Below are 19256 nucleotides of genomic sequence, written 5' to 3'. Positions count from 1 at the left end.
TGGAAACACAACTTAGTGTTCACCAGTCTACAAAAATAACACTTATGACAACCATAAATCTTTGATATAAAAGCCAAATCTATCCAATTCATTCATTTTACATATCCAAAGTATAAAGCAATGCTAAATAAGGTCTAAATTTCAAAGAGATTAACTGAAATCATTTTTCAAGATTCCCAGTCTAACTTTACTGCCATGTGCCTGCAAACACCATGATCATAATCTTTAGAAATAAATTAAATGTTGGAAAGGAAAATACTTAAAGAAAAATATTTGCTTTACAGTTAAGTTTGCCCCATAATTTCTAGTATCAATTATACAAAAATAATTGACTGCTTGCTACTACCATGAAATGTTTCCTCACTTAAAAATTAGTCAAGTTGGGGCTGGGAATGTGGCTCAAGTGGTAACACACTCGCCTGGCATGCGTGGGGTGCTGGGTTCAATCCTCAGCACCATATAAAAATAAAAAAATAAATAAAGATGTTGTGTCCACCGAAAACTAAAAAATAAATATTAAAAAATTCTCTCTCTCTCTCTTTAAAAAAAAAATCAGACAAGTCAAATGACTGATTATGAGAAAGATTCTGTAACAAGAGTACTTATTGCTCAGTTTGTGCTGATGACTTTTGGAATAACAAAAAAAACTTGGAAAAGTAATGACAAATATTTTATAATGGTTAGATGTCATCAGTACATTTTCATTCAATAAGTCAAACTGTATCTTAGCTTTCTAAGTACATCACAGAAACACCTTAAATCAGACTCTGGAGAATTTTAAGATAGTTTTGATTACCTTCCAAAGTATAAATAAAAAACTTTGGTCAATTAAGCAAAATAAAACAAAACTTTATATAGTGAATAACAAGTAAATTTTCTGTTTTAATTTCAGAATCAAATACAGCATAAAACTAAATGGCCTGGCAATGTGGCTCAGTGTTAGAACACTTGCCTAGCGGGGCTTGGGTTAATCCTTATCACCACAAAAATCAATCAATCAATCAATCAATCCAAAAAACTAAATGTGATATTCTCACCTTTCAAACAAAAAGTCCATGCCATAAATTCCTATTTAGATATAGAATTTTCTACTAAATAAGTTTTCTAAACACAAGCAGTAAATCTTAGAATATTTTGATATCATATTCTAATTTTAGTGTTTAATCCATTAAAACACTTTCCCTAAGTCACCTTATTATCTACTATGTAATGGTTAAAGGAGAACAAATTTCACTTCACAGTTTTTATCATCTAAATTTAACTTTCTGTATGTTATGTCAGAGAACCAAATAATTTCCCACCTAGAAAGAAACCTCTGAAATCTTTAACTCAATATCCTTATTCAAATGAATTTCTGGTACCTCCAAATTTTCCCTCAGATGATAAATAAATTTAAAATAAGACTTGATGGTAGGCTTCCAATTCTCATCTAAATGCAACATGTTATTCCTCTGACAAAAAAAAAAAAAAAAAAAAACTTACTGGTTTCTACCTTTATCGTGATTTAAGGAAATAGCAAGTAAGGCCCCCCCCAAATTAAAGCATGTTACATATATCCTCATATATAAAACATATTTCAAACCCATTATGGATTCTACGCTGCATCACAAATGAAACTACTTCCACACAGAAAGTCAGCCTCCATCAGTGAATCCCATTTCAATGTCTGAGGAGGATAACTGAGAAAGTTCACTTATTAACCAGCAGAAGTATCTCACCTTCTGATCCTGCAACCACCAGACACAAAGTAGAATCTACAGCCTGTAACACTCTACAAGTGAACTGCTACTCTTTCCAAAGTGAAAATATGCTAGGACTGTAATATAAGTACCAAAGAAATATGTTCTGAATGTCTACGGAATTCACCTTTCAATTACCAACAAAAAAAGAAGGCATGCATCAACTGCAGCTGACGAAGTCAGCCAACATGCAAGAGTGAGCAGGGAAAACTATGGGCAAGACATATACTGAACAGACAGGAAGGCTAAGCACAAACTGCTGCGGAATGTTGCAAGAACACACTGTGTTCTTCCAAAGCAAAATTCAATGTATCTCAGGCAATTTTTATTTAAACAACAACAACAAAAAGTTGGAAAATACTTCTAGACAAAAACTTAACCAATGTTAATTATGGTCCTCTATCAATTAAATAAAATGCAGGGGAGGACTTTTATTGCTAACTCCCCATTTTCACTTCAGGTGGGGTTCACTCAAATCCTTGGGAATTATAAAAATGGACGAATTCTCACTTTAAATTTAAACAAGAAGTTGGCAATTTACAGCTCAATAATCTAACAATTCATTCATGGAATATGAACTGGATATTTACCATTCACCAGGTTAGGTTTACGTACACACATAAAATATTTCCCAAAAAGGTAGCTGAACTAGTGAAGGAGGAAGGGAATTAAAAGAAGAAATTCTTAGATAAAGCTAGAAAGAATGTAGCATCATTTTTGCCACTCTACCACCTTTTCTGCTTTTCATCCTGAGCATCCTAATCAATTATAATAACAAATGACAGAATTTTGAGGTTCCACATAGCATTATTGTTTTGATGCTCTGACCTGGAGTATACCCTACAATATGGCTAATAGGACCCACTTCAACTTCTATTGCAGGAAATAAACAAAGATGCAGTAGTGTGGAAAGGCTGCCAATCTCTAGATTAACTGCTGATTTTATGTCTAATGACATAAAAAGTAACCCAGTACCTTTATCCTAGGAAAAAAAAAAAAAAAAACAAGCAAACAAAAAACCCCTGCTAAAAGCATGTGGCATTAGGCTTTAAAAAACACAGGCATTACCATAAAATAAATAAAATGCAAATTAAAAGAAAAAGGAAAAAAAAGAATTTTATTAGAATTCCCACCCACTCATCAAGCCTCTTTTGTGAGTTTAAAAAAAAACTAGAGTAGCAGTTCTCAGTGCATGTTCCAAAGATCCTAGGGCACTGGGAACCTTTTAGAGGATCTATGAGGTCCTCCCTTTTCCAAATACATATCTGTGTAGAGTAGATTTTCTCCATATGCTTCAACCAAAGTAATGTAGGTTGAATGTAGAAACATGCATGAAAATCCAGCTGTGTTCTATTAAACCAAACAAAGCAATGTACAAAAATGCAAAACAAGGTCCTTCTTCATACTATATTTTATCTTGGAAAATATAGGTATATTTTGTAAAAATATTTATGCTAACATGTAATAGATTTATAACTGCTTCTTTAAATATTTTTTAGTGTCAATAGACCTTTATTTATTTATGTGATGCTGAGAATCAAATCCAGTGCTTCACACATGCTAAACAAGCGCCATACGGCTGAGCCACAACCCCAGCCCCTATAGCTCCTATTTTTAAATGGATTAGACTTTTTAGATTTTTACTTTAATTAGTAATACAAAAAATATCAATATATAAAGCCCACATATATATAGCTCTTTGGTATAGCTCTCTGGTATTACAATAAGTTTTAAAAATGTAAAATGGTCTCTAAAATAAAATAGTTTGAAAACTACTGTGCTACAGTCTATATAAATAAAAATAAATACTACCACCCAGTAGCATAACCTAGACAACACAACACTTATATATAATTGGGGGCTTTATAAATTTATATAAGCACCACATTTGCAATGAAAATCTACTTTTTGAGGTCAATTTTCAAAATATATAACAAGATTCATTCTATTCATTATGCTTTGACCTTAAAAAAAGTTGCAGATGTATGGCTCAGTGGTAGAGCACTTGCCAAGTATGTATGAGGCATTGGGTTCAATCCTTAGCATCACATTTAAAAAATAAATAAAGTTATTGTGTCCATCTACAACTCAAAATATTTTTTAAAAGCTGCAGATCTATCCAAATTTTCATGTATTCCTTAGATAGAAATTTATAAAATACCTTAAAAACATTAAGCAAATGTTAAAAAAATTGGACTAAAATAAAGCTAAATAAATTTAATTAAATTGGATATAAGATCCTACACTCCCAGAGAACTGTGTTCTTCCAGTTGCTGATGCTTTCCACTAATAGTGGTATTGCCCAGGACATAAATGCATTTAAAATGCATTGAAGATAATAAATTTTTCCATCAAATAATCATTTAGTGCCAAAATATGTATATATTACTTATCTAACATGGCACACTTAAAATCTAATTCATACCTTTTTTTTTTTTTTTGCCTGAGACACATGGAATTTTTTTTTTAAAGCTTATTCTAAATACCCATGATAAGGAGGAAAAGAAAAGGGGGGGAAAAAAAACAGCCCTTACCCCAGTCCTGTTCATACAAGGCTTGGGAAAGGCACCATGATTCACTTATTGGCATGTGTGGATGCACAAAAATAAGATGTTTTGTGAGACTTAAGACTCCAAGAAAACTATGTCACATAAATTATCAGAAACAAAGTACTTAAATACACATAATTTTAGTTTGTCATATAAAATGCATAAATCTTACACATTATTTAAATATATAAACTTTTAAAGGGTCTGCTTCAAACTTGAAATAAATATGTTCAATTGAATGTCTCTGATATGTCAAGCCTAGACTATACAAATGATGGAAAGCTTATTTCCTGCACAAACACAACATGACAATAAAAAAAAAAAGCAAAGAATGAGTTAATCCAAGTTTTTCAATGCATATAAAACACAACTTCACAAAGACAATTTACATGAAAGGAAACAAGAACTTATGAAAGTTAACGTATTGTATTTTAGACTTTCCTAATTCAAGCAGAATAGTTTATTCATTTTGCCTAATTGTAGACAAGAACTTTTTAAATTTATGTTGATTCCTTTTTGTAATGGCTGTTTAAAGTGCTTGAAGGTAACTAAGAAAACAGACTAAAATTCTAGGGGTAAGACTTATCCTAAGAAGAAATTTTAAAACCTAGAATAAGCTATATCACAGCATTATTGTATTATTCATAAAAGCAAAAATACAAAACAATTTAGGCATGGATCAATAAAAACATGGTTACCAAGTAAATGATGTGCTACTCTTTGACACAGCCATTAAAATGTGTTAATACCTTAACAATATTTAGAAGTATTCCTAATATAATGGTACATGGTGGCATAAAGAACATACAAATTATATTATTATAATAACATTAAAATATGTATTGGTTAAAGGACTACATGTGGTGTGTGCCAAAACAGTGGTGGGCTTTCATATTCCCTATTTTCCAAACTTTTGGAAAGATAACTGCATTAATAATTAGTCAACTATCCCTACCTCCCATGTTGGTCAACACATAAACACCACACTCACAGAACAGCCAAAATGCACTGTGACATTTAATAGCATTAACATTCTACATTAGCACTGCATGAAGATATAATTTTCAAGATGAATGGAAATATTTCCTTGCACCTAAAACAGCATTATACACTAAAGCTAAATCATCAGATTTCTCCAAGTTTAAAATCTTGTTACTAAAAGATATGATCATCTGTTCTTAAGTAACACCTAAAAAGTAATAAAATGAACAGTTGTAGTAAGGTGTTTGTAACAAATATGTTTTTCATTTTATCAAGTACTATACTACCATATTCTTGAGAATATTCCTAACATTTCTACTAAAAAGTATACTACTTAAGTACTAGAGGTTGATAGAACATGTGGAAGTCCAGATTCGTGACATTTGTGAATAATTCATGCAAAAATTATTCTTTGTAAAATCAGAGACATTCAGATTTCCTGCATTCTATAACACAGAGGAGGCATCATGGTTTATCTAGAAAAAAAATGTGATAGCACATAGATTCAAGTAAAGTAGCAGGGAATGTTCTTTAGTGAATTTTGACATCCAGAATAAGCAATTCAAGAGTTATCTATTAATATCCACATATCCAGAACTATTAACAATATCAGAACTACATTTTTTTACAGTTGAAAATGCATTAGAATGATTTGTTTTCTTTGATAACAAAAATTTGTTTAACTTAGACACAGCTAGTTATAAAATCCTAACAACAGCAAATCATGTTAATGTTCCCTTTACATGGCCAACTCTTAGTGTTTAGCTTCTAAACTTTAAATCCCAAGAGATTTTACTCAGAAAAAGAAAAATATCTAATCAAAGCAAATGCATGCTCCAAAAGCCAGATGATATTCACAGAGTATAGAAACTCTACTTCCTTTACATGGACTTTTTTCTTATGTTAAGTACATAACTGAAATTTTTCTTTCATAGCATGTACACTTTGTATTTGAATGGAGAACCATTTTCTATTTGGAAAGTTCTGTTTATCTAAGACCACTAGATGAAATGCAGCTTATGTGCAAAACTAGTTTTCAGTATAGATTTAAAAATGTGAAACGAGTCCATTACGACTTTCATAGCCCTCTATAATTATGATTACAAGTATATGTGTTAAAAGTATCTATCAAAACATTTATAACTGTGTTATTTAGAGACTTTCCAAAGTAAATGTATGTATTAAATAATTTAAATCTTGGCTAGAGATGTAGCTCAGTGGTAAGGCACTCAAGTGCAAAGCCCTGAGTTTGATCCCCAGTACCACACACACATAAAAAAATAATAATAACAATAATGAAAATTAAAATCTTTTAATACTTATTTTTGCTATTTTGACAAAACAGAAAAGTTTCTCAACTTACAGGCTAGCAAATATTAATGAAAATTTTTTAGTTTTTAGTTTTGAGGCTTGGGGTTGTAACTCAGCAGTAGAGTATATGCTTAGCACACACAAGGCCCTACATTCAAACCCAGCACTAAGAGGGGAAAAACAAAGTGTGTGTGTGTGGTTGGTTGGTGTGTGTGTGTGTGTGTGTGTGTGTGTATACACATGTATACATACATATATATATTTATGAAAATCACATTTAAAGACAAAATACATCTGTGTTTCAGAGAAGGAAGAAAGGTTGTATAATTAAAGATTTGATTGAAATATTATCTAAAACAATTTTATCCTCATGTGAATAAACTGTATATTTTATGTACCTTTTTAACGTCTACCTTTTTCAATATTATAGTTATTCTTCATTTCCTACCTCCTTATAAAGTATACCCCAATTTAAAAAGAAAATTGAATTCCCTGACCAACATTATTTCCTTTGACTGGTTACAACAGTCAACAAAAAGCAGTCATAAAAATGGGAAGGCTTTAAAGAAAAGCTGAGACTACGCGCTGGGTTTTCTGTTTGCAGAAAAGAAACATATTTCACAATGTCCCATGAGGCTTCAGAGACTGTATTCTGAAAGAAGATGTCTATTACCTCTTTTCAAAAGGAAATATTCATAGATTTAATGTGAACAAATTCATTAACTAAATTCCCCAACCACTTTATCCATAAAACAAATGCAAGGAGATGGAGATTTATGAATAGTCAGCCAACTATTTCTCTTAGCCAGACCCATTCCCCTCTAACACCTTACTTACAATAAGGTTTCAAAAATCATGGACATCATTATCCTAGATCCATGTATGATTGCACATATGGTGCGACACTACATCATATACATAGAAATGAAAAGTTGTGCTGCAATTGTGTACAATGAGTCAAAATGCATTCTGCTGCCATATAAACCTAATTAAAATAAGTAAATTAATTAATTTTAAAAAGTCATTTCTCAAAATTGCATCCTGAGAATCAAATCTTCACCAAATTCAAAAGCCTTTTAAAACTATCTCCCCTACTGTTCTATCTCCCCTACTTCCTGAAACATCTCTTAAATTCAGCCAGAAAACACAGCTATTCACAATTCCTATGACTTCTTGAGGTAACTTTTTTCTCATCTCTCTCTGCAAACTCAAAACCTCTATAAAAAGCACAGACTCTGAGCTACAATGCCTGGTTTACCCATTGTGTATGAATGTAGACATGTTACTTAACCTATAGGTTCTTGTGCTTTCTTATTTGTAAATGAGGATAATACTAGGAATATTTTCTAGAATTACAAGAACTTATTACAAGTAAACACAAGGAAAAGCACTGATAGCACAGCCTTGCTAAAATAACCTCTGGTCCACAGTATTAATAATGGCCATATAAGCAGCAGCAAGTAGAACTAAAATAGCTCCTACTGCCACTACTCTTATTATTATTATTATAAAACTCACTCTTCTGGAGTAAAAAGTCTTTCCTACAGATTTAACCACAGGCTTCAACCTTAGGCTAATGACTCCTGAAAGATGTTCAGATTTCTTATTTCCAAATGTTACATATCAGTTTCATTTGGAAATCTCAGAATTGACTCAAATTACCTACGTAAACTCATCATCTGACTCTAATCCTCAACTTTGCCATTTATATTTCCTATTCTAACTCCACAGTATCCAGTCTCCTAAGCTTAAAACTGAGGTCATCATAGAATCCTACTTTTCTTTGGCTCCTCCAAGTTGACCAGATGTCAAATTCTGCACTCTACTACTTTTCCTGTCCTTTCCAAAACCACCATCCCAGTCAAGATAGCTAAAGTTTTATCCTTCAAACCTGGATGTCTGCTATTACTTCCAAGTTTGACTTCCTATTTCATCTTTTATACATAAAACTCTAGCTTCCATCACATTTTGCTTTTCTATTACTGATTTCCTATTGCCTTGTATGCCAGAGTCTAAATGCAGCTTCTCGTCTTTAAGACTCCAATAGTCAAGTCCTTCACAATCCAACTTCATTTCCCATTTTGGCAAAAATGTTTTAGAGTGGATTCACATGCCCACTATGATCATTGTGTCTGTTTATGATCTTGTAGCAAGTGAAATGTCTGTTGTCTCTAACTCTCTGTTTAGGGCCATTCTATTCATAATTTATTTGAGGTCCAACTCAAAATATACATTCTTCCTGACATGAAGACACAGTTAATCCTGCTCTCTTCTCTTTCTAACAGGTCTCTTTTCCTAGTATTACTGGATACTGGACCTCAGTGAGTATTATGCTGATCTTTATTTTTTTCAGACTATCATTTATTACATCAAAACATAATTCTATATATAACACTAAATCGTTCATTATTCCTTTTAAAAACAAATTATGTCTTTTACTTTCTGTTTACTCTAAAGCATATATAAAGTAGCAGTTATTTAATAAGTACTATGCTGTGTCTACTTGAAAATTTAAAATTTCTAAATTTTTAACCTGAATTTTGGTACTATAAGGCAGTGGTGAAGCAAAATTTTCTATAAAGCAATATATTAATATCTTGTTTTAAAGGCCATATTTAGTCTCTATAGCATTTCATTCTTTTCCCAACCATTTAAAAAAGTAAACATCAGAGGCTGGAGTTGTAGCTCAATGGTAGAGTGTTTGCCTAGCACACATGAGGCACTGAGTTTGAACCTCAGCACCATATAAATGAATAAATAAATAAAATAAATATATTGTGTCAAAAAAAATAAAAGTAAAGTAAAAGTCACTTTTAGCTTAAGGGCTGGACATAAATCATGGGCTGGATGTGGCCCATAGGCCACAGTTTACTGACCTCTGCTTTTGGTAATGAGCAGTTTGCTATTTTATAAAAAGTCTCTACAGTAAGTATTTTTACCAATATTCAACTTTTAAAAACACTCATCAAGCACTTTAAATGACTTTTGAGTGCAAACCTAAAAGGTAACCTCTGAGTTCTTACCAGCTCTTTCAGACTTTTCCTTCTGTTCCCGTAATTCCTCACCCTGAGTAGTCATCTGTTTGATGCGGCTGCGGAGTTGAGCAATTTCTTCTTCTTTCAGTTCCAGGGTTTCATGCATCTGACGTTTAGTCTCTGCTATTACCATACCCTAAACAGAAGTGAAAACTCTAAAGCATTTGCACAAACAAAACTGCATCATCAATACCACAGTTCAAACTTAATTTTAAAGGCAAAAAAATATTTCTCACTAAATATAGCATCAGAATTATTTCAGTATTTCATACTCTGAACTCTGTGTTCTGCTCTATGCCTCAGTTTACTGGCATAATATCAGGACTTTTTTATATAAAAATTATTTTACTATTTTAATGATAAATTTAATCTTTTAACCATTAAAATATGTTTTTAGTTAAAAGATTTATTTTATAACCTTTCTATAAATGTCTTATAATTTTCCCTGTCTTAAAAAACAGTTTATAAGGAAGAAAATACAGCCTTTGAACTTGGTTCAGAATCATAATAAAAGTACAATTATTGATCTGTACTATTATACACAGATTATCGCAGAGACCGTTGAGAGTGTGAGATGCCTGCTGCCCCACTGGATGGAGCAAGATGGCAATTCAGATCTATCTGGTTTTTCTCTTTCCTTCTTAGACTGTCTCTGGTTCCACCACAACTCCTTACAGCTATCAGTAAGGTACCCTCATTCTTCCAATTTGCTAGTTGCTTCTGTTCCCTCTCTGTGAATAATCTATACTAGAAATGGACTTTGCTGTGGGGAAGGCGGGGAGGGGGAGATAACCAAATTATTATATATTAAATCAGTCATTCGGTACTAACAAAAAATGGGGTAGCTCAATTTGTCTTTTGAAAAGATGTTCAGACTTTTGTGTAGCTATTTTAGGGTCTTAAGAGGATTACTATCTTACTTGCAGGGTCTGCTGACCCCTTTGTTAGAATATGATTCTTCAAGATAGCTACTATTAAAGGACAGATAAAAACCAGGTAAGTGGAAGAGCATTGTTAAGAAGAAGTTTCAAAACAAAATTATGAGCCTTCAGTTTCTTCAAAAATCAAATCATAATGTAAAAAGAAAACAGAGAGGAAAATCAAACCTAAAGATTAAAAGTAAGTCTTTAAAGTTTTATCAACAGCAAAACCTTTAGCAACTTAGTGAAACCCTGTCTCAAAATAAAAAATAAAATGGGCTGGGGATCTGGCTCAGAATTTAAGCACTCCTGGGTTCAATCCTGGTATCAAAAAAAAAAAAAAAAGAAAGATTGTATCAACCAAGTACAATCAAACAACTTCATCTGGATCCTGATTCATAAAAGGAAAAAGAATATTATGAGATAATAAGGAAAATCTGAAACTAAATAGATAGTAGATCACATTTTAGGAATTTTATTAAATTGTTAGATTAATTATGATAATATAGTTATGTTTTTATAAAAAAAAGACTTTGTTTTAAAGATATGTTAAAATACTATAGCTATAAACTAGCATATTAAAAAAAATGATGGATGGTATGGAATGAACTGGGAGCTGCTTTTGAAAAGGACCCAAAAACTTAGGGCTGAAACACACATCAAAACTGTTTACTCAAAACAGTTTTCAGCCATCCCTGCTATGCAGCTACCGCTGACGCTCCAACTCCAAACTACCAAGGTAAGATTCATCTCTCAGTCCTCCAATCTCACATCCTAAAATCCATGTGTAGAAATTCTTTATGTTAATATTTAAATTATTACTTTGCTTTTCAGGCAACTTGTTTGAGAGATTAGTCTGCTTTCATAATATTTGAAAGAACATACTGAAACCAATTGCATTTAGAATGACCTAATTTAACTTTTCTCTGAAAAGTGGATGTGTACCAGAAGTACAGACCTCCTTTGCAACCATTATTCAAATTTATAAACTAAAATACTAAGATCAAGAAAACATGGAGAAAATTGGCTTCCCATGATATAAAACTAATGCTAATAGTTATATAAATCTACAAATTAAGAAGATTTTTCATGGAAGCAGTTGTAATAATTTAGAAAGCAGAAATATGAATGTTTCTAGCTGCTTTCCAAAGTAAATTCTGGGACCCTCCTGATAAGTTTTAGTATCATAAATTTTGTTGTTTTTACCTTATCTTGTTCAAGCTGTTCAATTAAGTTCTTTGCGTCACGCAACTGAGTGATAAGTTTAGTCTTCTCAGCCATGTGAAGCTCCTAAAAAACGTTAAAAATTCATTTTTATCTCTAACAAAGTTTCTCCTCATATGAGAACTCTAAACATCTTATGTAATCTAGAAATACATATTACATAGGAGAAAAATACATAGGAAGTATTATAAGTACGCTAAATGCAATCAAGTCCAGGGCACTTGGGTGCCCAAACTAAAACACCCTCTACATCCTATTTGTGGAGGATGGAAGAAGATTTTCCAGAGAAGCTGCAGGCCATGCTGAAGCATGTAGATATAGCTCTACAGAATTAAATACAATAAAACTCATTTGCTCTTTTACCTTCATCTTTTCTAGTTCTTGAAGTCTTTCATCTAGTTGTTCTTGCAGTGCTTCCTTTTCACTGGTTAACAGTGTACATTGTTCCTTATGTGACTGAATTGTTTCTTTACAACGCTGAAGTAGATTCTCTTGTCTCTTAACTCTTTGCTGAAGCATTTCCAGTGTTTTAGCAGAAGCTTCATCTCCCACTAACAATAAAGCAGCATAAGCAGAGGCACTCAGTAAGGAATATAAAGGAACTCTGGGAGTTAGTCTGTTAATACACAGGAGTTCATTTTTTAATGTTTATTTATTTATTTATTTTGGTGCGGGAATTGAACCCAGAGCCTCACGCATGATAAGTATGCACTCTCACTGAGCTACCCCCCCAATTCCCAGGACTATATTCTTATACCAAAACTCTGCTATACTCTTGAGTGTGATCAAGAAGAGAGGAGACCACACTGGTCTGCTAATAAGGTGGCGCCCATCCAAACCTCTACTCTTAGTTACTATTTGTTTGATATTTATCTGTAGATACTAAGTAGTGCATTCACCTATTTTGTGGCTCAGTCCCATCCTGGACTGGCACAATATTTCACTAACAATAACTGAATCCATCCTCCTTAAAAGACAGCTTGATAATCTTTTTATTGTTGTTGTCATACAAAATTACCCCATGTCTTAGCTCCCATCCCAAATGAATTAATAAAAAAATTCTTTCCAATAACCTTTTAATCTCTTCCTGAGAGAAATTCTTTTTCCTTTCTTTCTTTCTTTTTTTTTGGTGGGGGGGTGGGGTGGGGTGGAGTACCAAGGATTAAACTCAAGGGCCCTCGACCATTGAGCCACATCCCCAGCCCTATTTTATATTTTATTTAGAGACAAGGTCTCACTGAGTTGCTTAGTGCCTCACTCTTGCTGAGGCTGGCTTTTAACTCATGATCCTCCTACCTCAGCCTCCTGAGCCACTGGGATTAGAGGCGTGCGCCACCATGCCTGGCCAACAATTTACTTTTGTTGGGCCATAAGTCTCTTTGAGAGAAAATGTTAAAAAATAAAAAGTGGGGATTTTACTGAACGTGTACCTTAAAGACTCAAAAAATAGGGAGGGTAATAACTAAATTTTAAGATAAAATTTAACTGTTTCTTCTTTTCTAGTTAAAAAAAAAAACAGGGCAAATATCACCATCTTTAAATATAAAACTATAGAGGCAATATTATTTTTAAAACTAAAACATGGCTGGAGCTGGAGCTCAGTGGTAGAGTGTTTGTCACGCACGGGTGAGGCACTGGGTTCAATTTTCAGCACCACATAAAAATAAATAAATAAAGGTATTGTGTCCATCTACAATTTAAATCTACAACTGAAAAAAATTAAAAAAAGAAACTAAAACAAACTAAAATATCCAAATAATTACAAATAGCATATTTATTAAAACTGAGCAGAACTTACTTGTTCATATGAAATCTAGCTACTACTATCAATAAAACAGTGTAACACAACAAATTTTAATTACAACAAAATTATGGTGCTACTTTCAGACTATGCAAATTTCAAGTCTTAAAACAAGTCTTATTTTCCTATAAAAGTAAGACAACAAAGAACCAAAAAATAATAATAACCCTTGCTTGTTGGTGGAAATGTTATGATCAAGGGCATTTTATATTTATCTCAATCCATTTCTATCTGTTCATGTTCTAAAAGCCTTTAACAATCTCCTTTAATTCTTAAATTAGGCTTTGGATAAGATGAAGCTTACCTACTGGTTCTATATCACTCTCTGTGTTCTCTTCTTTAGTGAGGACTTCTGCCTGTGGTTCCACTTGAGGGAGTGGTTTTGATACATCAATATTCATTGGGCCATTTCGTAATCGTTGTTTCAGGAGAGAAACCTAAAAGAAGTACTTCATTAGGGGGAAAATACTATGGCAGCAGAACTTTCTTTAAAGCACACAGTGGATATAGTAAACAATATTCTTTTATTATAGTAGGGGAAAAATTAAATAAAAAGTTCACTCACAGTGCAATTGATTTTAACATGTGCTATTGATATTATCATTAGTGCCAGTGATATTATCATTAGTCAAAAGACATAATAAACAAAAATCAGCCTTCTAATTAATTAAGGAAAGCCCAAAAGTTTTTAAAATAGGCTTTTTGTAAAATTTGGAACTCCTTAGATATCCCATCTAACCTTTGTATTTTTTCATTGAAAAAAATTCCACGTTTTTTTCTCTTACTCTTTTACCTGAGTTTGGAGAACACTGATATACTGATCTTTCTCCTCTAAAGATGCATCAAACTCCTCTTGGAGATGTTTTTTGGCTTGCTGATCCATTTGGAGCTCCTAAAACACAAAAGATTTCACAAGCAGTTTTCAGTATAAAACACACTTTTTAAAGTTTAAAAACATGATCAATCAAGATTTGCATACCTCTTAATATAAGGTAGCAGCAACAATAATTAGAGAATAATCAGAATCTAAGACATTAACATTATTTAAAACATTTACAGCAACAAATAATTTTGTTTCTTAAATAACACAAAGATTCAAGAAGAAAGTGTATACTTTCTGGAGCTATAATGATTGTTAAATTGTTAATAATGGAAGGAGCACTTAAAACTTTACTTCAAGACACCATACTGCTTTATATTATCTTATATTCACTTAATATAAAACTAAATTACAATATACCAAACAAAAAGCCAACTGTCTCCCTCCTTCGAAAACATGAAAGCATCAAATATTCAAAAACGTTTCTTATCTATAAAACAATAAACTTGTAGTTTCTAAAATTGCTTAAAATGCTGGTTTCTTTGGATCATCAATAAACCTTTCTAATGGAATCCAATGATCTGAGTTATTTCCCTGTTATACCAACCACAATAAATACCATCTCAACAGATGTACCCACTTTCCTTGACTCTGAGTTCCTGGCCACATTTTTCTTTGTCCTCTATTGATTTTATTCCTCCCTCTAGACTCAGTCCTGTGTGCTCTATGCTTCTCCCTTACACTTAACTCCCTTAGAATGCTAGGGGAAAACACCTAGAATACACTAAACAGTCTGCCCAAACCCCTTTATTATTCTAGGATTCCTACTTCACTAATTTCCTGAGCAAAATACTAAAAATCATGTTTTACTTATCTTTATTGATCCCTGCATAAGATTAAATTATTTTTATCATTTTCTCTACAACTTTTAGGGTCTTTTTCCACAACTATAACCACAGCCCAGTTAGCAATGATTTTTGAATGATTAATTTCCACCAACAGCCTTCTAGAGAGATTCATTATTTCAAGCCTTCCTATAATTTAATCCATCCCTTACAGATTTGCTAGAATAATTTCTTTTCAAACAGTATTTCAAGGGCTTATAAACAACTCCTTGTACTGTTTCAAACTTATTAATTTTCAAACCACTGAGGCACATTAAGTGTCCTCTACATTCCCCTGCAACTATAAGGTCCCAAATTACTAAGAGTCAGTAGTAAAGAATATTACATCTATGCTTTCCCATCTGTTAATAAAGTCCACTCTCCATTCAGCTGTACTTTCTTGAGGACAGCTTTCTTAGTGAGACTCCTTAGTGGGGAATGAGTGCAACAGGGAGAAAAAAAAGTATTCTTGTGTCTCCATATAGAACACCCTCAAAAGCTGATGTACTGTAATGTACTCTCTCTGAACTTCAAACATGTCTGCTGCACATTACTATCAGTATAAAACCTGAACATTTAAATTTTCTAACCAAAATAGAAATATATCTATTGTTAACACCCTTTATTTATTTCCAAAATGCAAGATGAGAAGAAAAATATATTTAAATATTTATTTTTTAGGTTTTTTTTTTAAGGTGGACACAATATCTTTATTTTACATTTATGTGGTGCTGAGGATTGAACCCAGCGCCTCACGCACGCTAGGCGAGCGCTCTACCACTGAGCCACAACCCCAGCCCCAGAATATATTAAACTAAAAAACATTAGCTTAATAGAAAAATATTGTAGGCAAAAGTGTCATATTATTTGCCTCTCTAGTAAAAACAAAGATGTTTTTAGCTTATAAAAGCACTTTCTAGTAATATTAAGCAGGAGGGATGAGAAAAAAGAGAGAATGCTCTAGTTGTTATTCTCCCACCTCCCCCAGCATCCTTCCACATGCCCCCTATCTCCATGCATGCTATTCTGAGCACTAGCTATCTTCCAAGTCGAACTAGAAATACGAAGTCCTGGGAAGACTACAAATTAAAGATTTGCTCCTTCTCTAACACTTCAAAAGTGTGTATTAATTTTTCTAAAGTATTAATTAACCCAAAACAAGCCATACAGATTTTCATTAAGAAAGGATAACTGTAATTATTTATATCACAAGGACAATGCTTGTTCTTGTCAACAAAACAAAACAAAAAAATTACCCTGGTTTTCAAAGTCCTCTTTAGAACATTTTAAAGAATTGTTGAGGGACTGTGATAAATCACATAATCTCTTATGTATCATTCACAAAAGCATCAGGAACTTGGATATATATAAAAATGGTTGAAAGAGATTAGATATCAATCTTACTGATAATCAAACATACTATAAATAAGGATAAAATATTAATAATGTAATATAAGAAATATCTACATGATTAGTACTGATGGTTAACTCAGACAATGATCTATCATTAATAACAACAAAAGATATTCTGTGCTGGGCGCGGTGGTGCATGCCTGTAATCCCAGCAGCTCAGGAGTCTGAGACAGGAGGACGGCAACTTCAAATCCAGCCTCAGCAAAAGCAAGGTGCTAAACAACTCAGTAAGACCCTGTTTCTAAATAAAATATAAAATAGGGCTGAGGGTGTGACTCAGTGGTCAAGTGCCCCTGAGTTCAGTCCCTGGTACCCAAAAAAGATATTCTGTGGAACAGTGTAGCTAGTGTTGATGATATCAATGCTTTAAAGAAAATAATACTCCCATGTTTTTCTTTTTTGCCTCCTTCACAAATACACCAGCATTTCTCAATTGCTATTTGCAGATTTACTAATCTACTTGATCCTTTTCAAACTTATTTATTTTTTCAACATACACTATACTATTTGAACTGATAAATTCCACAAATTATACACTTAAAATACATATTTTTTTTCTAGTACTAGGAATCTATCCGACGGTCTTGCACATGCTAGGCAAGCATACTACCAGGGAACTACATCCCAAGCCCTACAATACATAAATTCTAAAATTACTCTGATTTGCCATAAAGCCATCTGTTTCAAACTTCTCAAAAACCCTGGGATGGGTAATAAAGTAACAAAAAGTACAAACCCATGAAGAACATTCACAACAAAAATAGGCGACAAAATATTTCCCATGAATGGCCACAATACAAATGGGTGGGGAGAAAGAACCAACAGCAGTGAAATATGCATGCTATTGGGATTTATATAGGATAAATTAGAAGGAAGCAATAAGCTAACAGATGGACTTAAGAACCAAAGAACTGGAAAAAAGCAATAAGTACTCACTGCAAAGCACAGCAGGCTGATTTGAGACAGTGGGTGAAACCAGGAGTGGTCTTGCCCACTCCCATAGCAGGTGGGTACATGTGGCCTGCAGTAAGACATAAAGGAGCTCAATCTAGCCCCTACGAAGAGCTGATCTGTGGTCTCACAGGCTGAGCTGGTTAGTTACTCCCATAACTAATTACATGCATGTGAAACTGCCCACCCCCCAGCATGTACTATCATTCTAAAAAATTTAAGAGACTGAATTACCATTCTCAGAGTAATAATTACTAAAACTTACCTCTCTTAATTCTCCAATTCTCCGAAGTGCTTTATCCTGACTCTGACTTAATATACCCTTTAATTTAAAAAAAAAAAAAAAAAAAGCTGATTAAACATCTGCATGGTATAGTAGTAATACAAAGAAAGTTTAAAATAGTGATATTAAAATATTATAAGTCTTAATCCAAATAAGATGAACAAGGAAGACAGGACTGAAAGTGTTGATACCATGCTGAAAATATGTAAAAAGGTAAATCATGATATTATAAAATTGCTCTGCATGTGGGAGTGTTTACCCAGACATTTGTTAAATTATGTAGACATATACCAAACAGAATATCAGTTTCACTGTACGTTAATTATAAAAACAGTAAATTTTTAAAGCAAAATTTTAAATGCATTGGGTGCAATGGCTCACACCAGTAATCCCAGCTACTTGGAAGGCTGAGGGAGTAGGATCACAAATTCAAGGCCAGCCTCTACAGCTTAGCAAGACCCTGTCTCAAAATAAAAATAGCTGAGGACATAGCTCAGTGGCAGAACAGCACTACAATTCCTGTTACCACAGAATTTAAAAAAGGAAATAAATAGAAGGCTGGGTGTCAGGGATGGTGATGTAGCTCAGCATTTACCTAGCAGGTAGAACCCTGAGTTTGATTCCCAGCACTGCAAAAACAAAACGATAGATACCTCCCCTTCAGAGGAAATGGGCAGACAGAGACTGAGATACTAGGCAATGTGCTTGAAAGAGAGAAAAATGCCTTAAAACCTCTTAAACATTGCAGGGATCTCTGAGGAAAACTTGTGCCCCAGAAAGGGTAAAATCTCTGGATCTCTTTAGCAAAGCCGCCAGAAATTATTTTACTGGGTTAGATACTGCGATTATTTGGAGAATTTTTTAAGGATGAGTTAGAAATATCTTACTGTAAGACTTATTTTAAAATTATATATGACTTAATAACAGCCCCCCCAAAATCACTTACTTGTAGCTTTTTCTTCTCTCTCTGAAGAGTCTGATAAGCTGTAACAAGCTAAAATAAAGTCACAAATAACATTAGACATTATTAACACGATCATTCTTAACTCTACCAAAACATCTCTTTATAAAAGTCAAAAGATAAACAAATTAGAAGACTCCTTTATAGATCATTCAATTTAATTCAATGTGTAACAGTTAAAATTATATAACATAGTTAGTATATCTTTTTACAAAATACATTTCTAAAAAATTAGAAGGTAGGGCTGGGGTTGTAGCTCACTGGTAGAGCACTTGCCTAGCATGTGTTAGGCACTGGGTTCAATTCTCAGCACCACATTAAAAAAAAGTAAATAAATAAATAAAGATATCATGTCAACTACAACTAAAAATGTTAAAAAAAAAA

The 19256-nt window shown here is 33.0% G+C and overlaps 1 protein-coding gene across 5 annotated transcripts in view; it reads right to left on the bottom strand.

Moving 5' to 3' along the window:
• Golga4 (golgin A4) overlaps nt 1-19256 on the bottom strand; it is a 94575-nt gene that overhangs the window by 41651 nt on the left and 33668 nt on the right. For 4 of the 5 annotated variants that reach the window (XM_046436621.2, XM_046436622.2, XM_046436624.2 and 1 more), the window contains 7 exons: nt 18858-18905; nt 17894-17950; nt 14354-14452; nt 13865-13997; nt 12123-12310; nt 11742-11825; nt 9604-9751 (listed from right to left, as the gene is read on the bottom strand). In XM_046436621.2, coding sequence (XP_046292577.1) covers nt 9604-9751; nt 11742-11825; nt 12123-12310; nt 13865-13997; nt 14354-14452; nt 17894-17950; nt 18858-18905 — 757 coding nt within the window. Of the gene's footprint in view, nt 1-9603; nt 9752-11741; nt 11826-12122; nt 12311-13864; nt 13998-14353; nt 14453-17613; nt 17728-17893; nt 17951-18857; nt 18906-19256 lie in introns of those variants that run through there. The other variant, XM_058576755.1, reaches the window with a different exon arrangement.

This window comes from Marmota monax, unplaced genomic scaffold (assembly GCF_021218885.2).
Source record: "Marmota monax isolate L192 unplaced genomic scaffold, Marmota_monax_Labrador192_F-V1.1 WCK01_AAM20220418_F8-fsc00021, whole genome shotgun sequence".
Taxonomy (NCBI): domain Eukaryota; kingdom Metazoa; phylum Chordata; class Mammalia; order Rodentia; family Sciuridae; genus Marmota; species Marmota monax.
This window is presented reverse-complemented; position numbering and strand designations above follow the sequence as displayed.